At 47.5% G+C, this 24,621-nt stretch overlaps 1 protein-coding gene across 3 annotated transcripts in view; it reads right to left on the minus strand.

The window, feature by feature from the left end:
* Positions 1 to 24,621, minus strand: part of EVC2 (EvC ciliary complex subunit 2) — a 329,045-nt gene that overhangs the window by 182,584 nt on the left and 121,840 nt on the right. For all 3 annotated transcript variants that reach the window (XM_063923401.1, XM_063923393.1, XM_063923385.1), the window contains exon 5: positions 1,034 to 1,220. In XM_063923401.1, coding sequence (XP_063779471.1) covers positions 1,034 to 1,220 — 187 coding nt within the window. The remainder of the gene's footprint in view (positions 1 to 1,033; positions 1,221 to 24,621) is intronic.

The raw sequence follows: 24,621 nt of genomic DNA on the forward strand, positions 1-24,621 counted from the left end.
GATATAAAAATTGCAGATTTTTTTTTAAGGAAATAGAAATACAATTTTAATCAATGATTTATGTTCCAACCATGTGGACAACTGGTCATCATCATGCTGTCATGATTGGGCCTATATTTAAGTGCAGGCCTGGCGCAGTAGTCCCATCCGCCCCATTGTTTATCTGGCCTTACTTCTACAGTTCTCCTGCCTCTGTACTATGGGGCCGATTCAGAGATGGATTCTATTGTCGCTGCTGCTACGTCCTTGTACGCAGCGGCTGTGTGGCAATAAGCAAATGCCGCAGGAGGCGTACTGTGTAAGCAGGCGCATCCTGACGGCTTCTCTGATCAGATGCTGCATCCAAAAACGCAGCACTGAATTAACTGCGAGAACATCAGACATCTCAGTGACCCTCAGGTTTCTCAGGATGTCCGGGAAAATCATGCTGCTGGTGCCGTTGAGCCAATGGCTTCAGCACACCCAGAAAATGGGGCTGACATGCCGCGACATTTGAGGCACTGCGAGTGACATCACAGATTAAAACATCGATGTTTACATTGAAACAGTCACCTGTGAATGAGCTCCTATGTAAATAGCGGACGTTTGTTCATTATGTAAAGTACTTTGTATTGTGTACTCCCATGTGTAGCGCTGTGGACCTTTTGTGTCACCTTATAATGAAAAGATATATACTGTATATTCCCGACACACTACATTTACGTTGCCATAACATGTGCAGTCTGTTCTGACACCCAGTATACGTTTATCGCACGAATGGCAATCACGTTATGAATACATCGAGAACAAAGTACGGTGATTATGTTGGTCTCCCGCATACACTTTGCCTTTCTATAAATTGCTGCCTTTTTACATCATTGATATAGATGCAAGTATTCATGGAAAGCTTCTGTTAGGCCTGCTATGACTATGTATGAATGAAATCATTCACTTTGTACAAGGCTGCTCCCCAGGCGGAGCGTCAGCGGCTGTCGCACACAGCACTGACGTCTGGCAGCTTTATTCTAAACATCAAACACAAATGACGCTTCACCTGTTAGAGATTCTTTCCTGAAGCTCTGCATGCCAGTTCCCGAGGTGCTGCTGTTGTAACTGACTTCTCCAATGATGAGGCCGGTAATGTTGTCAGAGATAGTAACATTAGACAACTTTATTGCTGAGGCGGAGTTGTTTGCAACCAGTTGGACGGAGGTGGTTTGCTGCCCTCCCTGGTCATTTAACTGAAACACAAATTAAATTATTCTTGAATATATTGTGAAGCTGTTTCAGAAAGTTTAATCATAGAGTGAATTCTACAATTTAAACATATAGCACAGTGGAAGCATCTAATATGGGGGCTGAATTATTAATCATTACCTATGGACTAGTGACATCCAGGGCAGTAGAGAGCCTGGCTCGGCCCAGGTACATTTCAAGGGGTGTGGCGGCTGCGGACTAATCACAGGAGGCAAGGTCATGCACCCTTAGAAAAAAATACTGAAAAAAAAATTGTATTTTAAGAATCTCCATGGCCACACTGCAGCTCAGCACACAGCAGTGTTTGCTGGGCTGAGGAAAAGAGCTGCTGCTGCCAGGTACCCCTCTGGACCCTCACTGGGCCCCTCCGTCAGACCTGGGCTCAGGTAATTTGCACCCTCTCCCCCCTCTCTCTGCACCACTGGTGACATTACTAAGGAATGAGGCACCATGGAACTAAAATACAATGCGAAAGCATCTCCGGCTACCCAACTGTTTGACGGGATGGGAATGGACGGCCAGTGGTGCTGGGAGGAGGGGGGAGTGGCTACAAATTACACGGGCCGGGGCTGCTGAAGGGGCGCGGGAAGGTGGTGTGAGTCTGCTAAATTCCCCTCTCCCCCCCAATATATCTGTGCTGTGGCCAGCCATCAGCGGCGCTATCTTCCCAGTGATATCTTCAGGAAGATGGCGCCACTCATAGAAAGCAAAGACTCAGGCTGACCCTAACTCTCTCTGCACATGTTACATCTTCCCCACAGGCAGTGCAGCATGGTTTTGCCCAGTTGCTAACTTTTTTGGTTTGCTAACCAACCTGAATAAGGCCCAAAATCTTCACCTTAATATGCCAGGTAGGTCATATACTGGATAATACAATAACATTTTGGCACATACCAATTTATCAGCCCTCCGATACATAGACAAAGATAGATTCAATCAGCTAATTCATGGGGACAAAATCATGTGTGACATTAAGCCTGACAACCGCATGTTTGAGTGAGAAGAATAGAATAGTGATACTGAAATTGTTATACATAACTGTTCTGTTCTAATAAAACATGTGCAGTACAGCATATACCGTACTGTAATACTACCACGGTGGGATTAAACATTTTATTGGATTTGTTTTAGCAATCTAAACAGTGGTTGAAATAGGCTGGTATATGGCGGTATACCATACAGCCACGTCTCCTACTGCCCTCATTGTAATACTATCAAAGTAAATTAATTAGCATTTTCCATTAGGCCACTTCTAGACTGCCTCATTAATCACTGGCTCTAAGTATACACACATTCAAGTCTACTACTTACGGCGAGTCTAAATGTAAAGGGAATTTGTGTGGGTGTGTCTTGCATTGTGCAAATGTAACAAATCACATCGCATTCTCCAAAGCAATTTGAGAAAAGAAGACTTTGCAGCTGGAATTCTGCATCAGTTCAACACGTTGTAAAGCTAATTGGCACAATACATGTTTGAGCAGCCAGCGATGGATTCATTACTAAAGGGAAAGGAAGACGGGTTCCATTTGATACTGCACCAGAAACAGAATAATAAGCCACTAATGTTTGATATAACATCACCTCTAGATGCAGATACAAATGGTCACTTGCATAGCAAAGCCTTAAATCAACTAAACGTACTCAGCTGCCTAAAGAACAACAAACAAAACTGTCACATTATCAGTGAAATGTAATAAGTGTAACACGGTTACAGACGGTGTATAGGTAACAAGTGACGCGGAGGCAGAATCTGGGAGATGAGCTGATGAGAATGCATCATGAAATCTATATGATGCAAAACATACAGAGGGTTTTCATGTTAACTCTTTAATCTTCAGCACTTTTTGTAACCATTTACTGTAAAAGCATTTAGGCAACCTGTGTTATTTGCGTTGCTGCTGTGCTATCAAGTTAAACTAAAACACACTGAAATGTTCCAAAACACGTGGCCATTTGGAAAGCCAGATGTAGAGGGAACCGTACAAAAAAAAAGGTACAGTAACCCATAGCAACCAAAGAAATGTTTCTCTAACGTCCTAGTGGATGCTGGGGACTCCGTAAGGACCATGGCGATAGACTGGCTCCGCAGGAGACATGGGCACTTTAAGAAAGAATTTAGGTTCTGGTGTACACTGGCTCCTCCCTCTATGCCCCTTCTCCAGACCCCAGCCAGTCCGATACTGTGCCCAGACGAGCTGGGTGCTATTCAGTGAGCTCTCCTGAGTTCGCTGAGAGAAAGTATTTTGTTAGGTTTTTTATTTTCAGGGAGCTCTGCTGGCAACAGACTCCCTGCATCGTGGGACAGAGGGGAGAGAAGCAGCCCTACTCTCTGAAGCTAGGTCCTGCTTCTTAGGCTACTGGACACCATTAGCTCCAGAGGGATCGTACACAGGATCTCACCCTCGTCGTCCGATCCCAGAGCGGCGCCGCCGTCCCCCTCGCAGAGCCGGAAGACAGAAGCCGGGTGAGTATGAGAAGCCAGAAGACTTCAAATCGGCGGCAGAAGACTCCGTTCTTCACTAAGGTAACGCACAGCACTGCAGCTGTGCGCCATTGCTCCCACACACTTCACATACTCCGGTCACTGTAAGGGTGCAGGGCGCAGGGGGGGGGGGGCGCCCTGGGCAGCATTTGGAACCTCTTTTTGGCAAAAGTAAACATATATACAGTTGGGCACTGTATATATGTATGAGCCCCCGCCAAGAAAATGCATATTTAAGCGGGACAGAAGCCCGCCGTCGAGGGGGCGGGGCTTCTTCCTCAGCACTCACCAGCGCCATTTTTTCTCCACAGCTCCGCTGAGAGGAAGCTCCCCAGGCTCTCCCCTGCAGATTCACGGTAGAAGAGGGTAAAAAGAGAAGGGGGGGGGGGCACATAAATTAGGCGCAAAAACACAATATAAACAGCAGCTACTGGGTTAACATTAAGTTACTGTGTTATTCCTGGGTTATAGCGCTGGGGTGTGTGCTGGCATACTCTCTCTCTGTCTCTCCAAAGGGCCTTGTGGGGGAACGGTCTTCAAATAGGGCATTCCCTGTGTGTGTGGTGTGTCGGTACGCTTGTGTCGACATGTCTGATGAGGAAGGCTATGTGGAAGCGGGAGCAAATTAATGTGGTGTCTCCGCCGACGGCGCCGACACCTGATTGGATGGATATGTGGAAGGTTTTAAATGATAATGTTAATTCCTTACATAAAAGGTTAGAAAAAGCTGAAGCCTCAGGACAGTCAGGGTCCCAACCCATGCCTGATCCTATGTCGCAGAGGCCAACAGGGTCTCAGAAGCGCCCACTATCCCAAATTGTTGACACGGATACCGACATGGATTCTGACTCCAGTGTCGATTACGATGATGCAAAATTACAGCCAAAATTGGCTAAATCCATCCGTTATATGATTTCAGCAATTAAGGATGTGTTGCACATCACAGAGGAAACCCCAGTCCCTGACAAGAGGGTGCATATGTATAGGGAAAAGAAGCCACATGTAACCTTTCCCCCCTCACACGAGCTAAATGAGTTATGTGAAAAGGCTTGGGAATCTCCAGATAAAAAACTGCAGATTTCCAAAAGCATTCTTATGGCGTATCCTTTCCCGCCAACGGACAGGTTACGCTTGGAATCCTCCCCTATGGTGGACAAAGCTTTAACAAGCTTATCCAAGAAGGTAGCCCTGCCGTCACAGGATACGGCTACCCTCAAAGATGCTGCGGATAGAAAACAGGAGGGTACCCTGAAGTCCATTTATACACATTCAGGTACCTTACTGAGGCCGGCGATCGCGTCGGCCTGGGTGTGTAGTGCTGTAGCAGCGTGGACGGACACCCTGTCTAAGGAACTTGATACCTTAGACAAGGATACTATATTATTGACCCTGGGGCATATTAAAGACGCTGTCCTATATATGAGAGATGCTCAAAGAGACATTAGTCTACTGGGTTCTAGAATCAATGCTATGTCGATTTCTGCCAGAAGGGTTCTGTGGACTCGGCAATGGACAGGTGATGCCGACTCAAAAAGGCATATGGAGGTTTTACCTTACAAGGGTGAGGAATTGTTTGGGGAGGGTCTCTCGGACCTGGTCTCCACAGCTACTGCTGGAAAGTCAAATTTTTTGCCATATATTTCCTCACAGCCTAAGAAAGCACCGTATTATCAAATGCAGTCCTTTCGATCTCAGAAAAACAAGAAAGTCCGAGGTGCGTCCTTTCTTGCCAGAGGCAGGGGCAGAGGAAAGAAGCTGCACAACACAGCTAGTTCCCAAGAACAGAAGTCCTCCCCGGCCTCTACAAAATCCACCGCATGACGCTGGGGCTCCACAGGCGGAGCTAGGCCCGGTGGGGGGGCGTCTTCGAAATTTCAGCCACAAGTGGGTTCACTCCCAGTTGGATCCCTGGGCAATAGATATTGTGTCTCAGGGATACAAGCTGGAATTCGAAGGGATGCCCCCTCACCGATACCTCAAATCGGCCCTGCCAGCTTCCCCCCACGAGAGGGAAGTAGTGTTAACTGCAATTCACAAATTGTATCTTCAACAGGTGGTGGTGAAGGTTCCCATCCTTCAACAAGGAAGGGGTCATTATTCGACCATGTTTGTAGTCCCGAAACCGGACGGTTCGGTCAGACCCATATTGAATTTAAAATCCCTGAACATGTACCTGAAAAGGTTCCATTTCAAGATGGAATCGCTGAGAGCGGTCATCGCAAGCCTGGAAGGGGGGGGATTTTATGGTGTCTCTGGACATAAAGGATGCATACCTGCATGTCCCCATTTATCCACCTCATCAGGCGTACCTCAGATTTGTGGTACAGGATTGTCATTACCAATTTCAGACGTTGCCGTTTGGTCTCTCCACGGCACCGAGAATATTTACCAAGGTAATGGCGGAAATGATGGTACTCCTGCGGAAGCAAGGGGTCACAATTATCCCATACTTGGACGATCTCCTCATAAAAGCGAGATCAAGAGAGCAGTTGCTGATCAGCGTAGCACTTTCTCTGAAGGTGTTACGGCAACACGGCTGGATTCTAAATATTCCAAAGTCGCAGTTGGTTCCTACGACTCGTCTGCCTTTCCTGGGCATGATTCTAGATACAGACCAGAAAAGGGTTTATCTCCCGATAGAGAAAGCTTAGGAACTCATGACACTGGTCAGGAACCTATTACCAAAACAGGTGTCTGTGCATCACTGCACTCGAGTCCTGGGAAAGATGGTGGCATCATACGAGGCCATTCCCTTCGGCAGGTTCCATGCGAGGACCTTTCAATGGGACTTACTGGACAAGTGGTCCGGATCACATCTTCAGATGCATCGGTTAATCACCCTATCCCCCAGGGCCAGGGTGTCGCTCCTGTGGTGACTGCAGAGTGCTCACCTTCTCGAGGGCCGCAGATTCGGCATTCAGGACTGGGTCCTGGTGACCACGGATGCAAGCCTCCGAGGTTGGGGCGCAGTCACACAGGGAAGAAATTTCCAAGGTCTGTGGTCAAGTCAGGAGACTTGCCTTCACATCAACATCCTGGAACTAAGGGCCATATACAACGCCCTACGTCAAGCGGAAACCCTGCTTCGCGACCAACCGGTTCTGATTCAGTCAGACAACATCACCGCAGTGGCTCATGTAAACCGACAAGGCGGCACAAGGAGCAGGGTGGCGATGGCGGAAGCCACCAGAATTCTTCGCTGGGCGGAAATTCATGTAAGCGCACTGTCAGCAGTGTTCATCCCGGGAGTGGACAACTGGGAAGCAGACTTCCTCAGCAGACACGACCTCCACCCGGAAGAGTGGGGACTTCATCAGGAAGTCTTTGCACAGATTACAAGTCGGTGGGAACTGCCACAGGTGGACATGATGGCATCCCGCCTCAACAAAAAGCTACAGAGGTATTGCGCCAGGTCAAGAGACCCTCAGGCGGTAGCTGTGGACGCCCTGGTGACACCATGGGTGTTCCAGTCGGTCTATGTGTTTCCTCCTCTTCCTCTCATACCCAAGGTACTGAGGATAATAAGAAAAAGAGGAGTGAGAACAATCCTCATTGTTCCAGATTGGCCACGAAGGACTTGGTATCCAGATCTGCAAGAAATGCTCACAGAGGACCCGTGGCCTCTTCCTCTAAGACAGGACCTGTTGCAACAGGGGCCCTGTCTGTTCCAAGACTTACCGCGGCTGCGTTTGACGGCATGGCGGTTGAACGCCGGATCCTAGCAGAGAAAGGCATTCCGGATGAGGTCATTCCTACGCTGATAAAGGCTAGGAAGGACGTGACAGCTCAACATTATCACCGTATATGGCGAAATATGTTTCTTGGTGTGAGGCCAGAAATGCTCCTACGGAGGAATTCCAGCTGGGCCATTTCCTTCACTTCCTACAGTCCGGAGTGAATTTGGGCCTAAAATTGGGTTCCATTAAGGTCCAGATTTCGGCCCTATCCATTTTCTTTCAAAAAGAGCTGGCTTCTCTAGCTGAAGTTCAGACGTTTGTAAAGGGAGTGCTGCATATTCAGCCTCCTTTTGTGCCTCCAGTGGCACCTTGGGATCTTAACGTGGTGTTAAGTTTCCTGAAATCCCACTGGTTTGAACCACTTAAAACGGTGGAGTTGAAATATCTCACCTGGAAGGTGTCACGATCCGGGTATCTGGACGCCATTTCTTACCTATCAGATGACTCCTAAGGCTGGCTCAGCGCTCCAGGACCGGATCCCATCTGTTATCCTGATGTGCACATTCCCGCATCCTCTCCTGTCTCTCTGGACGCAGTCACAGTAACGCCTTATACATCTGGCATGGCGTCTCCCGCGGCCTCCACCGCCGTCCCTGAGCTTCTGCATTCAGAGTGGCGATTACGTCAGCCGCGGCCTCCGCTGTGTCCGCGTGGTCGGATGTGCATCTGTCAGCCTGGCGTCTCCTGTCTCCGGTGGCCGGCGCCGCCATTACTGTTTTCCAGACCACATGGATTACAATCCAAACTTTCCTCCAAGTGTCTGCATGGGCGCAGCCATCTTGGATTCTGTCAGCTGATCTTTCCTACCAATCCGTTGTCAGTATTATTAATTTGCATAATTGCCTAGCCAATGCCTTCCTTGCTGCAGGTATAAATAGGTTGTGCCTGAGCAAGGAAGGCGTCAGTGCTTTGGTTGTCAAACCTAGTTCCAGTTTGTCTCTCTCCTGTGATTGTCTTCCAGGTTCCAGCTCCTGTCTCCAGACTTCTGCTATAGAGACCCGCACCAGCATTCCATCTGCGGTGTAGCCTGACTCTCCGATCCATTCTGGACTCACCTGTTTCCAGCTACAACATCACCTGCTTCCAGCTCAGCTTCCAGCAGTGTACAGCTTCTCTTAAAGGGCCGGTGTCCTTTCTGCAGTTTACCACTCTCCACCGGTATTATTATTTCTCCGCTCTCAAATTCTACATTTCATCTATATTGCATCGCTCTCAAGCTTTATTTATTATTTAACTGGTTCCAGCCAGTATCCACTCCGTGCCAACACCTGTCTGGTTCTAACCAGTACCCACAGCAGCATTTTATCTACAGCAGTCCAGCTTTCCCTGGAACACCAGCTGGTACGACCCTGGGCTTTCCTCATTGCTACAGTTGAGCCTGGTAAGGACTTTCCAACTTGCAGATAATAAGAACTGTCTCATACCACCAGAGCTCTGTGGCCCCTGCCACCCTGTAGTACCCAGGAACTGTATTATTATTTCTCTGCTGATTTTTATGTTTCTTTTTACTGCTACTGTGATGCATGGAGTTTGTCATAAATAAATATCATTGACTTTTACTCAAGTTGTCGTGGTCACGCCTTCGGGCGGTTTCTCTTCATGTTACTTACATGTCCAGGGGTCTGATACATCCTCCCAGGTTCCGGTACATCTCAGCCCCTACAACTGAGGCTGCCTTCCGTCAGCTCAGGCCCTCAGTTGTGACAGTAAGCACTGACCAAATGAATCCAGCCGGAGACCAGGATCAAGCGGCCAGGCCGATGCAAGAACTGGCAGCCCGACTTGAACATCAGGAGGCTGCACAGGGCCACATCATCCGCTGTCTCCAGGATCTCTCTACTCGGCTGGATGGGATTCAGACAACTCTCCGTGGATCAGGCGCATCTGGGGCGTCAACCACAGTGACTCCAACTATAACCCCACCCACGTTACCCGTTTCTGCTCCACATCTTCATCTTCCAACGCCAGCAAAATTTGACGGATCTCTAAGATTCTGCAGGGGATTTCTCAACCAGTGTGAGATTCAGTTTGAGCTACAACCTGGCAATTTTCCCAGTGACCGTACAAAAATTGCCTACATCATCTCTCTTCTCAGTGGCTCAGCCCTCGACTGGGCATCACCGTTATGGGAGAGGTCCGACACCCTGCTATCTTCTTACACTGCATTCGTGTCAACATTCAGGCGCATCTTCGACGAGCCAGGCCGGGTAACTTCAGCTTCGTCTGAGATTCTCCGTTTACGCCAGGGATCACGTACTGTAGGACAATATCTTATACAGTTCCAGATTCTGGCATCTGAACTGGCATGGAACGACGAGGCCCTGTATGCTGCATTCTGGCATGGTTTATCCGAGCGTATTAAAGATGAGTTAGCTACCAGAGACTTACCCTCCAAGTTAGATGAGCTAATCTCACTTTGTACGAAAGTTGACTTACGTTTCAGAGAGAGAGCAACTGAGCGTGGAAGATCATCTGCTCCAAAATCTTCTGCTCCTCCTCCTCGCCAACTGTCACCAACTAAAGATGAACCCATGCAAATTGGCCGTTCCCGTTTAACTCCTGCTGAGCGCCGAAGACGTCTCTCTGAGTCTCTCTGTCTGTATTGTGCAGCTCCGTCTCACACTATTAATGCCTGTCCCAAACGTCCGGGAAACTCCAAATCCTAGCTCGCCAAGGAGAGGGCCGGCTAGGAGTAATGATCTCCTCTCCATCTCCTCAAGATTGTAATCTCCCAGTCTCGCTTCAAGTTGCTCAACATTATCAGAACGTCATTGCCCTCCTGGATTCCGGAGCAGCTGGGAACTTTATTACCGAAGCCTATGTTAAACGGTGGTCCCTACCCACCGAGAGACTTCCTTCCTCCTTTTCCTTAACTGCCGTGGATGGCAGTAAAATTTTTGATACAGTTATTGCTCTAAGGACTCTACCAGTTCGTCTGAGAGTGGGAGTTCTTCATTCCGAACTTATTTCACTTTTAGTGATTCCAAGAGCCACACATCCTGTGGTCCTGGGCCTTCCATGGCTCCGTCTTCATAATCCTACAATTGATTGGACGACTTCGCAAATTCTGGCATGGGGTCCCTCCTGTGCTGAGACATGTTTGTTTAAAGTGTTGCCTGTCTGTTCTTCCTCCCCCAGGTCGTCTGATGTTCCACCTCCTCCATATCAAGATTTCACGGATGTGTTCAGTAAAGCTTCTGCTGATATCCTTCCTCCTCATAGAGAATGGGACTGCCCGATTGATCTCGTTCCAGGGAAGGTTCCACCTCGAGGCCGAACTTATCCGTTGTCTCTGCCTGAGACGCATTCTATGGAGGAATACATTAAAGAGAACCTAGCAAAGGGGTTCATTCGACCTTCTTCTTCTCCAGCCGGCGCAGGCTTCTTTTTTGTAAAAAAGAAAGATGGTGGTCTGCGGCCGTGCATCGACTACAGAGGTTTGAATGACATTACCATCAAGAACCGCTATCCTTTACCCCTGATTACTGAGCTCTTTGACAGAGTTAGCGGAGCTACCATCTTTACAAAGCTGGACTTGAGAGGTGCATACAATCTCATCCGGATCCGTGAGGGTGACGAGTGGAAGACCGCATTTAACACCCGTGACGGACATTATGAGTACCTCGTCATGCCCTTCGGATTGAGCAATGCTACAGCTGTCTTCCAGCATTTCGTCAATGAGATTTTCAGAGACATTCTATACCGTCATGTCGTGGTCTATCTAGATGATATCCTCATTTTTTCCAACAATTTAGAGGAACATCGTTTTTGGGTAAAGGAGGTTCTGTCCCGTCTCTGTGTCAATCATCTCTATTGCAAATTAGAGAAATGCGTCTTTGAAGTCAAGTCCATTCCGTTTCTAGGGTACATTGTGTCCGGTTCCGGACTAGAGATGGATCCTGAGAAACTACAAGCAATCCAGAATTGGCCGGTACCCTTAACCCTCAAAGGGGTCCAGAGGTTCTTAGGGTTCGCCAATTATTACCGAAAGTTTATACGAGACTTTTCCACCATTGTGGCGCCTATTACTGCTTTCACCAAGAAGGGTGCTAACCCGTCCAAGTGGTCTGAAGAAGCCATGCAAGCTTTTCATCTTTTAAAACAGAGGTTCATCTCTGCGCCTGTCCTGAAACAGCCTGACATCGACTCTCCTTTCATCTTAGAGGTGGATGCCTCCTCCGTTGGAGTAGGAGCGGTGTTATCTCAGAGGGCTAAAGATGGCCATTTACATCCTTGCAGTTTCTTCTCACGGAAGTTCTCCCCAGCGGAGAGCAACTATGCCATTGGCGACCAGGAGTTGCTAGCCATCAAGCTCGCTCTAGAGGAGTGGAGATATCTGTTGGAGGGAGCTTCTCATTCAATCACCATCCTTACAGACCACAAGAACCTTCTATATCTGAAAGGCGCACAATGTCTCAACCCTCGTCAGGCCAGATGGGCACTTTTCTTTTCCAGGTTCGACTTTAAACTCCAGTTCTGTCCGGGCTCTCAGAATCGCAAGGCCGATGCCCTTTCCCGCTCATGGGAGCAAGAAAATGAGTCAGAGTCTTCAGACAAGCATCCTATTATAAATCCGTTGGCATTCTCCACGGTAGGGATGGACTCTACGCCCCCATCAGGGAAAAGTTTTGTGAAGCCGACACTAAGGAAGAAGCTCATGCATTGGGCCCATGCTTCCCGCTTTGCCGGACATACAGGTATCCAAAAAACCCTGGAGTTTATCTCTAGGTCCTATTGGTGGCCAACTCTGAAAAAGGACGTTTTGGAGTTTATTGCATCTTGCCCAAAGTGTGCTCAACATAAAGTATCCCGCCAGTCGCCTGCGGGGCAACTGGTTCCACTATCTATTCCCCGTCGACCATGGACCCATTTGTCGATGGATTTTATTACAGATTTGCCCATGTGCAACAAGTTTAATACCATCTGGGTGGTAGTTGACCGGTTCACCAAGATGGCACACTTCATTCCTCTTACCGGTCTTCCGTCAGCTTCCAAGTTGGCTCAAGTATTCATACAAGAGATCTTTCGACTCCACGGTCTTCCAGAAGAAATTATCTCAGATCGAGGAGTTCAATTCACAGCCAAATTCTGGCGAAGTTTATGTCAAGTCCTCCAAGTCAAGCTAAAGTTTTCCACGGCTTACCATCCTCAGACCAATGGTCAAACTGAGAGGGTGAATCAGGACTTGGAGTCCTTCCTCCGCATCTATGTGTCCTCCTCTCAAGATGACTGGGTTCAATTACTTCCCTGGGCCGAGTTCTGTCATAACAACCAGTATCATTCTTCATCTTCTTCAACACCATTCTTCACCAACTTTGGATTCCACCCTAAAGTCCCTGAGTTCCAACCGCTTCCAGCAACTTCTGTTCCCGCAGTGGATATCACCTTGCATCAGTTTGCCAATATCTGGAAGAGCGTACGATCAGCTCTGCTCAAGGCATCGTTCAGGTACAAGAAGTTTGCGGATAAGAAGCGTCGAGCAGTTCCTGCTCTCAAGGTGGGTGATCGGGTATGGTTATCCACGAAGAATTTGAGGTTAAGAGTTCCCAGTATGAAGTTTGCACCTCGCTACATCGGTCCTTTTAAAATTGATCAAGTCATCAATCCTGTTGCTTACAGACTCCAGTTGCCTCCCTTCTTAAAAATACCCAGGACATTCCATGTTTCCCTGTTGAAACCGCTAATCTTGAATCGGTTTCATTCCTCACTTCCTCCAACTCCGAAAGTCCAAACTCAACGAGGCGTTGAGTATGAAGTAGCCAAGATCCTGGACTCACGTCACCGTTACGGTCAACTTTAGTATCTTATTGACTGGAAGGGTTATGGCCCTGAGGAACGTTCATGGACCAATGCTTCTGATGTCCATGCTCCTGCCTTGGTTCGGAGATTCCATTCCAAGTTTCCTCAAAAGCCAAAGAAGTGTCCTGGGGCCACTCCTAAAGGGGGGGGTGCTGTCACGATCCGGGTATCTGGACGCCATTTCTTACCTATCAGATGCCTCCTAAGGCTGGCTCAGCGCTCCAGGACCAGATCCCATCTGTTATCCTGATGTGCACATTCCCGCATCCTCTCCTGTCTCTCTGGACGCAGTCACAGTAACGCCTTATACATCTGGCATGGCGTCTCCCGCGGCCTCCGCCGCCGTCCCTGAGCTTCTGCATTCAGAGTGGCGATTACGTCAGCCGCGGCCTCCGCTGTGTCCGCGTGGTCGGATGTGCATCTGTCAGCCTGGCGTCTCCTGTCTCCGGTGGCCGGCGCCGCCATTACTGTTTTCCAGACCACATGGATTACAATCCAAACTTCCCTCCAAGTGTCTGCATGGGCGCAGCCATCTTGGATTCTGTCAGCTGATCTTTCCTACCAATCCGTTGTCAGTATTATTAATTTGCATAATTGCCTAGCCAATGCCTTCCTTGCTGCAGGTATAAATAGGTTGTGCCTGAGCAAGGAAGGCGTCAGTGCTTTGGTTGTCAAACCTAGTTCCAGTTTGTCTCTCTCCTGTGATTGTCTTCCAGGTTCCAGCTCCTGTCTCCAGACTTCTGCTATAGAGACCCGCACCAGCATTCCATCTGCGGTGTAGCCTGACTCTCCGATCCATTCTGGACTCACCTGTTTCCAGCTACAACATCACCTGCTTCCAGCTCAGCTTCCAGCAGTGTACAGCTTCTCTTAAAGGGCCGGTGTCCTTTCTGCAGTTTACCACTCTCCACCGGTATTATTATTTCTCCGCTCTCAAATTCTACATTTCATCTATATTGCATCGCTCTCAAGCTTTATTTATTATTTAACTGGTTTCAGCCAGTATCCACTCCGTGCCAACACCTGTCTGGTTCTAACCAGTACCCACAGCAGCATTTTATCTACAGCAGTCCAGCTTTCCCTGGAACACCAGCTGGTACGACCCTGGGCTTTCCTCATTGCTACAGTTGAGCCTGGTAAGGACTTTCCAACTTGCAGATAATAAGAACTGTCTCATACCACCAGAGCTCTGTGGCCCCTGCCACCCTGTAGTACCCAGGAACTGTATTATTATTTCTCTGCTGATTTTTATGTTTCTTTTTACTGCTACTGTGATGCATGGAGTTTGTCATAAATAAATATCATTGACTTTTACTCAAGTTGTCGTGGTCACGCCTTCGGGCGGTTTCTCTTCATGTTACTTACATGTCCAGGGGTCTGATACAACCTCCCAGGTTCCGGTATATCTCAGCCCCTACAACTGAGGCTGCCTTCCGTCAGCTCAGGCCCTCAGTTGTGACAGAAGGTGGTCATGCTATTAGCCTTGGCTTCGGCTAGGCGTGTGTCAGAGTTGGCGGCTTTGTCACATAAAAGCCCCTATCTGGTTTTCCATGTGGATAGAGCAGAATTGCGAACCCGTCCACAATTTCTGCCGAAAGTGGTTTCATCTTTTCATATAAACCAACCTATTGTGGTGCCTGGGGCTACTCGTGACTTGGAGGATTCCGAATTGCTTGATGTGGTCAGGGCTTTGAAGGTTTATGTAGCCAGAACGGCCAGGGTCAGGAAAACAGAGTCGTTGTTTATCCTGTATGCATCCAACAAGCTGGGTGCTCCTGCTTCAAAGCAAACTATTGCTCGCTGGATCTCTAACACGATTCAGCAGGCTCATTCTGCGGCGGGATTGCCGCTGCCAAAATCTGTTAAGGCCCATTCCACTAGAAAGGTGGGCTCTTCTTGGGCGGCTGCCCGAGGGGTCTCGGCATTACATCTTTGCCGAGCGGCTACTTGGTCAGGTTCAAACACTTTTGCAAAGTTCTACAAGTTTGATACCCTGGCTGAGGAGGACCTTGTCTTTGCTCAATCGGTGTTGCAGAGTCATCCGCACTCTCCAGCCCGTTTGGGAGCTTTGGTATAATCCCCATGGTCCTTACGGAGTCCCCAGCATCCACTAGGACGTTAGAGAAAATAAGATTTTACTTACCGGTAAATCTATTTCTCGTAGTCCGTAGTGGATGCTGGGCGCCCGTCCCAAGTGCGGACTTCTTCTGCAATGCTTGTATATAGTTATTGCTTCAATAAGGGTTATGTTATGGTTGCATCAGGGGTTGACCTGATGTTCTGTTATTTGTCATACTGTTGACTGGTTGTTATAAACTCATGTTATACGGTGTGATTGGTGTGACTGGTATGAGTCTTGCCCTGGATTACCAAAATCCTTTCCTTGTACTGTCAGCTCTTCTGGGCACAGTTTCTCTGGCTGGGGTCTGGAGGAGGGGCATAGAGGGAGGAGCCAGTGTACACCAGAACCTAAATTCTTTCTTAAAGTGCCCATGTCTCCTGCGGAGCCCGTCTATCCCCATGGTCCTTACGGAGTCCCCAGCATCCACTACGGAATACGAGAAATAGATTTACCGGTAAGTAAAATATTATTTTTTATTTTGTAAATTGTACAACAAAAACATTGCAACTTACAATCTGATTGCTGGATAGGTTATGGTAGTTTTTGCATAGTTTGGTGTTGGGACTAATTATGAATTGAGCATATGGTATATCTCGAGAAACTGATAAAAAAAAAATAAAGCTTGATATGGACAAAAAAATATGTAAGCAGGGCGAAGACTATATAATATATTTTATATATATATATATATATATATATATATATATCTATCTATATACACACACATACACATATACATACACACACACACTAGCTGAATACCCGTGCAAGAATAATGCCAATCTTTGTCAGGCCGCACCTCTGGATTTCCCCGGATTGATGCTGACAAAATGCTAGTGCGGAGGAGAATAATCTGCCTCCGTCTCTGCCCCGACCCGCCTCTGATGCTGCCCTGCTCAGTGCTGTAAATGCTGGGACGACAGGCCAAGCTCCGCCCGCTGTATGTTACATATGTAAGGTTTGCAGACTGACTCCACTGTTAAATTCTACTTCACCTCCCGGCGCTGTGTTTCAGTCCCATTGTTTTCCGCATCATGTGATCTTTTCGTTACGTTACCTGCCCCAATAATCTGCCCATTGGTCCTTCGCAGGCCCCGTATGCAATAACGTACGGGACCTGTAACTTCCCCTCATTCAGTATCTGCACTTTTGCCCAGCTCATAACAGCTCCCATCCACAACGGCGAGCCTTTAGTGACCGCAACGCAGGAGCAGCGTGGCATCAGTTAGTTCATACCGGCGACTGCTGCGGAACACAACGGGACAGTATGGCAGCACCGGGAGGGGAGGAGGAATCTAACAGTGGAGATGAGAACAGAGCGGTAAGAGGGCTAATAGTGCAGAGAAACAGCTTGGTACATCCCGCACTTAGCGTGAAGATACATAGCCTATATGTTAACATACAAGGAACATATAAATTTTAAAAATGCGATCAGCTCAGCGACCCCGAAAACTAGGATTTGACACTAATGTCGGTCATTTTGGACATTTTATCTTTCACCCCTTCTCACCCCGCATGCTGATGGGGGCTGAACTTGGACTTACACAGCATCGGGAGTGTCACTATTCATCACGCGACCACAAAAACTATGTATTTTTACATGTCACCCACCCCTAGGGGTGCTAGTGGTGTCTTCCCCCACAGTATTTTTTCTCGGATTGTAGGTCATATGTGTACCAAGTTTGGTGTAAAATGCTCCAGGCATTCCAGAGTTATGCTAGAAAACTAATGATTTTTACATGTCACCCACTTCCCACTCCCACCACTAGGGGTGCTAGGGGTGTCTTACCCCCACGGTATTATACGTCATATGTGTACCAAGTTTAGTGTAAATTGCTCCACTCCATTTCTCTGGTGAACCAGAGATATCCGACTTCAAAGCAGTGGTCCCATCTGTGCCGAAGTGTTCTTCCCAACCTGATATCTGGGATCCTGTATGACTTAGAGGTTTTTCTGAGAGAATACTCCAAAAGCTGGTACTCTCCCCTTTCGGTGGACTTTGGCAGCTTGTCTTTACTATGCCCAGAACTAGATATACTGTATCGGAATTCCAGCAGCTGATCCCTGCTCCAGCTCCACATGCCTAATATGCAGTGTTATATTTTCGTCGGTGGATTGATCTGGCTCCTGAACTGTGATCCCCAGTACTTACTAAAAGGTGGGACTCTCTAGTTTCTTTTTATCCCATTGAAAGCTAAGAAATCTAATTACAGGAACTGGAGATATCTGCAAGCTGCCCTCCCAACGGAAAATGATGAATATTAAGCCACCTCCACTATCCACCCCTCACCTGCGGATTAAACACCCCCTACCACCCTGGAAGTCATGTACTGGGGCTCCTTCATTCAGCCCATTGCCCCCTTCTACAGTTTAGTGTTCTCCCTCCCGCCCCATCTCTCACCATCTGTGCAGTAAAGGAGTAATTATTAGAAATTACTGCTCCAGGTCCTACATGTTGAGCGGAAGATAGAACATCCCCTACCATCCCCGGAACATCAAAGCTGCCACTGATAGCACTCCGAACCCCTACCGCTGGAGGATGGGTAGGGGCCCCAGTGCACTGCTGTGCCCAGGGGCCTACACTACTGTTAAAATGGCCCTGGTGTGGTTAGGACAATGATGCTCTCTGTATTGCTCTCTCACTATTTTCCTCCTTCTCCCTTGCTATCATCGTTCACCTTCCTCAATGTCATGTGCATCCCTCTGCTGTTTATTTTTTAGACTTTATTGTGGAAAAATTGTTATTGATTCTAAAGCGTTCTGAACAAAGAATAAAGCAATGATGTACAATGTCATAAAAATAATATCAGTAAACGACAGAGATCATGAATAACATGCAAAAGCAGAAAATTAACTTTTTAAAACAGTAAAATAGACAAGAAATAAAAGTCACAATGCAGAGTAAAAAAAAAACATAGATTGATAAAAAGTATTGGTACCATGCAGACTATAAGACCCCCCAACACAGATCTAGGAGGATCATTATCTACTAGTCTCAGTGAATACCTTGAGCAGTTGTGTCTGAAATGGGAATATGGCTATATATGGGAGTATGGCTATATATGGGAGTATGGCTATATATGGGGGTATGGCTATATATGGGGGTATGGCTATATATGGGGGTATGGCTACTGTATATATGGGGGTATGGCTATATATGGGGGTATGGCTATATATGGGGTTATGGCTATATATAGTGGTATGGCTATATATGGGAGTATGGCTATATATGGGAGTATGGCTATATATGGGGGTATGGCCATATAAAACTTTCCCAGACATTGTGACTGCTGTCTTGAATACGGAGGGATGGTATATTGACAAGTCATATTTAAAATACTGTTTTCAAACGAAGGTGTAATAATACGGAGAAAGACGGGAAAGTAAATGGATGCTCAGGTGGAGAATCTGTCAACACACATAACTGTCTACACCAGCAATAGGGCCATTAGGAGGGTTGTGCAGCCGCACTGAGTGGGACAGCCTAGGGGCGGTACCAGCCGTACCTGTACTTGGCTGCATGCTGCCCCCTCCGCTGGCCCATGGCTCCCACACTGTGGGGTTCTGGGGGCCCACACCGCACCCTTAGGGTATACTTACCGCTCTGGAGTCCCGCAGCTGCCAATTCTGAGTGATTTTTGCATGCACATGAAAGTGTCCACAGGAATAAGGCGTGGGCGCCATGTTCCCGGAGACCTGTGCAGGCGCAGTAGAATCTTTATGCCAGAGTCTACTAGCTGGCAGAGAGGAAGGGGCCCACAACGGTGGCTGTGCACGGGTCCCCTCCTCTTTTATAACGCCCCTGTGTAAGAGGTTTCCCAATATGCCAACAAGAGGGGGGGAAAATAACTCAGTGTAGGCAGTCTAAGTGTATGACAGAATAGTAACATCTTAAAAATTACCTGTAAATTAAAAAGAACATATTTAGTATAACAATAAATCATAGTATGTTAAAAATATGTTCCAGAGAGTGGAAGGCAGATTATTCCATGTTGTACTTATTATCCAAAAGTATGCTACAACAATGGGAGGTTATTCCGACCCGTTCGCACGCAGCGGTTTTTCGCTGCGGTGAGAACGGGTGTGGAATGCACATGCGCGGCGGGCGCAACGTTGCCCGGCGACAGGGGTCGGCGGGTTACGTCGCAGCTACCGAACAGAGCGGTCACAGCGGCGACCGCTAAGAAGATTGACAGGAAGGAGGCGTGGCAGGGCGGATCCGGACCGTTGGAGAGCGTTTTTGGGGACTGGTGAGTAAAACGCAGGCGTGTCCAGGACAACGGAGGGCGGAGGAGTGACGTCAAAGCCGGGCCCATCATCGCTGGATCCATCGCACAGGGTAAGTAGGTATACGGTTGCTCTACTTCTGCTTGAATTTTTTTTTAGCTTAGCAGGGCTGTACAAGTGATCGCAACCCTGCTAAGCTAAATTACACTCCCCCATAGGCGTGGACTAGTTGATCCCAGCAGCAGCAGAAAAAAGTTGCTGGCTGCGATCAACTCGGAATGACCACCAATATATCCAAAAGTATACTACAAATATATATCCAAAGAAAACCCAAAAACTTGTGTCGACCATTGTCATGTTGATGATTTAAAATAGTCGACCTTAAGCGCTGTCAACCTTTTACATGTCAACCTTTTATACCTGTCGACCATAAGGGGTCAGCCTATCATCCAGAACCCACAGAATTATATATTAATGTGAAAGCCCTCACTATTTTAGGAAGCTGAAATGTAACATAGGTATTCTACAGGTGGGAAATAGGAAAACTACGTAATTAGAATTTTAATAAACCTCTCCTAACGGGATAAAAAAGGGGGTTGACATAATGAAACCATTACCGATGCGTGGCTTGCGTTGCGCGAATGATAATGCCCAAACGGACAATCTGATAAAAATTTGGATTGCACCTCCAATGTGTAGAATTTAATAAACTACAAAAATGGTCCTGTCACTTTTTACCGTATCTGCTACGAGTGCTCCTCGGGTAACGCCAAGAGCCAAGGATTAAATTTATATATATATATATATTGTGACAAGAACACTGGGATAGTGTTTGAGGGCAGGTATATTTGTCCCAGGTTCTTGTCTTACATGTTTTAGAAAATGTTAACTTCTAGGAAAAATGCTTTTTGTTTTGTCTGAACCTTTTCAGTTTGCTGTAAAAGCTGGGTAAAGGCTCTGAGAGAGAGATAAGGCGAGTTCTAGACATTGGGCCCAGTTCGGGTCTTTGGCCTCACAGAGGGCTAATCAGGGTTTCAGCTGTGTAAGAGTGTTATAGTGCTTCTAACCTGATTAGTATGGGCAGACTGCCTGGGAAGGCTGCAGGATCTGTGTGTGAGAGACACGCTTTCTGATGCAAGTAAGCTATACAGTATGTACTGAAGAACTCTGTGTTTTGTTTAGTGACAGTTAGGAATATCTTATGTTTAGTTAGTGCCGGACAGGCAAGGTATTTTTATTTTGGGGTTTGTTTTATTTTCTGTTTCAATAAAACTGGCCGGGGTCAGTTGTACCAGAAACTGGACTTGTGTTGTTCCTCAGCTGCTGCGTGCGGCCATATTCCCCAGGAAAAGGCGCCTTGCACCCCTACAGTGTTACAACTTGGTGGAGAATGCGAGCACACCGTTCTGCGCATAAGTGAAAGCAGCAGCTTTGTGAGGCCTGCAGAAAACGGTGGTTTATGCAGATACAGCCCAGTGTGAAGTTACTGAGACTCACCCCTGAGGGTTTGATATATGTCCTGGGTGAAAGCAGCTACAAAGCCGCCTGAAAAATCTGTCGACATGGAGGATCTGCTTAAAGCCTTGCTGCAAGCTACAGCGGCTCAGCAGGAGGCCAACCGACAGCAGCAGGTGGCAATGGAAGAAAATAGGAGACAACAGCAGGTGGCAATGGAGGAAAATTGGAGACTACAGCAGGAGGCCAACAGACAGCAGCAGGTGGCAATGGAGGAAAATATAAGACAGCAGCAGGTGGCAATGGAGGAAAATAAGAGACAACAGCAGGCAGTTGTTGATGAACTTTACAGGCAACAGCGTCAGGATAGAGAGGCCTTAGCAGAAGTGGTGCAGAGACTTGCAGCTCGGGTTGGAGATGTGGTCGTCAGTGCTCCAACCAGCTCTAGTTCTATACGAGCCAGTCACTTCCTGCAGAAAATGACAGAAGCTGATGATGTGGAGGCCTATCTGACCACGTTTGAAAGGACTGCCGAGCGTGAGAACTGGCCGAAAGCACAGTGGGCCAGTCTGCTGGCACCTTTCCTGTCAGGTGAGCCCCAAAAAGCTTACTTTGATTTAAGCCCTGCTGAGGCTCGGGACTATGATAAACTAAAGACTGAGATCCTGACCCGCCTGGGAGTCACGCTGTCAGTACGAGCACAACGGGTGCACCGTTGGCTGTACGCCATGGAGAAGCCTCCGCGCTCCCAGATGCACGACCTTATTCAGCTAACAAAAAAATGGCTACAGCCAGAGACATTAACTGGTCCCCAGATGGTGGAAAGAGTCGTCATGGACCGCTACTTGAGATCTTTGCCCATGGTCCTGCGCAAGTGGGTGAGCCATGGAAACCCGGGTACTGCTGACCAATTAGTGGACATGGTAGAGAGGTATTTGGCAGCAGAGGAACTACTGATGACCACCCAGCAACCCATAGATCCTCGACAGCGCCCTTCAGTAAAGACTGGTAAGACTGTTCCGTGGGAAAACGTTGCTGGGCGGTTAGGAGAACGCAAGGCTGGAGAGACTGTAAACACTGGCCCTGGAGACAGGCCAATGGGGCTAGAACGGTCTATGCTGCCCAAACGGGTTGATAATCGTGTGGTTAAATGTTTTAGGTGTGGTATGCCAGGTCATGTTATTGCCAATTGCCCAGTCACGCAAGAACCCATGCAATGTGATGCTGCCTTTGAATGTCGCAGAATGTCTTTCTTTGCTAGGTTAGCCTGTACTGTGGTACCTTCACCTGAGCTGGAAAAACAAATGTGTGATGTGTTCTTAGAGGGTAACCGGGTAGAGGCCTTGCTAGATTCAGGAAGTTTAGTTACCCTCGTGAAAGCTGGGTTAGTGAACCCCTTAAAGGTCCAGCAAATACCTATTGGGGTAACTTGCATACATGGGGATACCCAACATTATGCCACTGCTGAGGTGAATATAGAAACTTGTTGTGGGTCAGCAATGGTTAAAGTGGGACTGGTCCCTACCTTGGTGCATGAGGCCATAATAGGGAGGGATTTTCCTCATTTTTGGAAACTGTGGGAATCACGGTTATCAACAGATGTGAGAAGTAAAAAGCCAGTTGATAATACCAGTGATTTTATGGATGTACGTGGGTCTTCGGAACTTTCTGGCCCTTTGCCTTTTGCTAGTTTGGCTGGGGAAGTGACAGATGGGGAGTCCAGTGAGGACCCTCTTGCCGGGAACAGAGACATAGTAGTTAGAACTGAAAGCGTGCCTGACCTGGAGGTAAAAAAGGATCTGTTTGCGTCTGAACAGTTAAAGGATCCTACCTTAATAAAGGCTAGAGAGAATGTTAAGATTGTTAATGGGGAACCTGTGGTACCAGGTGACAGGGTTACGTATCCCCACATGGCCATCTGTAATGAGCTCTTGTACCACATTGTCAAAAGGGGTGAGGATGTGGTGGAACAGCTGGTAGTTCCCCAGCCTTATCGGAGAACGGTACTAGATTTAGCTCATAGTCACGTTACCGCAGGACATTTAGGGGCAGAAAAAACCACTGAAAGAGTTTTACAAAGGTTCTTTTGGCCAGGGGTTTATAAAGAAGTGTCTGAATATTGTTCTTCCTGTCCTGAATGCCAGTATCATGCCCCTAGACCCCATTTCAGGAGCCCACTAGTTCCCATGCCTATTATAGAGGTCCCGTTTGACAGAATAGCCATGGATCTCGTGGGGCCCTTGTTAAAGTCTGCTCGGGGCCATCAGTATATCCTGGTAATTATGGACTATGCCACTCGATATCCTGAGGCTGTCCCTTTACGCACTATCACAACCAAGGCGATAGCTAGGGAGCTGGTGCAGGTATTTAGTAGAGTGGGAATACCAAAAGAAATTTTGACTGACCAAGGTACTCCATTTATGTCAAGGATCATGAAAGAGTTGTGCAAGTTATTTAAGGTCACTCACCTCAGGACGTCCATCTACCATCCCCAAACTGACGGGTTGGTGGAAAGGTTTAATAAAACATTAAAAAGTATGTTAAAAAAGGTTGTTGAGAGAGATGGGAAAAACTGGGATTGTTTGTTGCCCTACTTGTTAATGGCCATCAGAGAAGTTCCTCAGTCCTCTACGGGGTTTTCTCCATTTGATTTGTTGTATTGTAGACACCCCAGAGGGCTGTTGGATATTGCCAAAGAGACGTGGGAAGGACAGCCCACTCCTTATAGAAGCGTTATTGAGCATGTAACACAAATGCAGGATAGGATTGCAGCCGTGGTACCTGTTGTCAGAGAGCACATGGAACAGGCCCAAAGTGCTCAACAGAGGGTCTATAACCGGAGTGCCAAGATACGGGAATTTGCTCCTGGCGATAGAGTTCTTGTTTTGGTACCCACTGTGGAAAGCAAATTCCTAGCTAAATGGCAGGGTCCATTTGAGATTAGGGAAAAAGTGAATGAGGTTAATTACAAAGTATACCAGCCGGGAAAGAGAAAACCCGAACAGATCTACCATGTTAACTTAATCAAACCCTGGAAAGATAGGTTGTCTCTGTCAGCGGAGCCTTGCCCTTCGGTGTCTTCACCCCAGTTGCTTCCCGCAGTGAAGGTGTCAGAGACATTATCAGCTGATCAGAACAATCAGGTTAAAGAATTTCTCATCCAAAATAGGGAGGTATTTTCAGAGCTGCCTGGCCGAACGACCATAATAAAACATGACATTGTCACAGAACCAGGGGTCAGGGTTCATTTAAAGCCATATAGGATTCCTGAAGCTCAGCGAGAAGCTATTTCTAAGGAAGTTAAAACCATGTTAGAACTGGGAGTCATAGAGGAGTCTAACAGTGAGTGGTCCAGTCCCATAGTGCTCATCCCGAAGCCTGACGGTAGCATACGCTTCTGTAATGACTTTCGTAAGTTAAATGAGGTGTCCAAGTTTGACGCATACCCCATGCCCCGTGTGGATGAGCTTGTAGAAAGGCTGGGAACAGCCAGGTTTCTCACCACATTGGACCTGACCAAAGGTTACTGGCAAATACCTTTATCTGATAGCGCCAAAGAAAAA

This window comes from Pseudophryne corroboree, chromosome 1, assembly GCF_028390025.1.
Source record: "Pseudophryne corroboree isolate aPseCor3 chromosome 1, aPseCor3.hap2, whole genome shotgun sequence".
Taxonomy (NCBI): Eukaryota; Metazoa; Chordata; class Amphibia; order Anura; family Myobatrachidae; genus Pseudophryne; species Pseudophryne corroboree.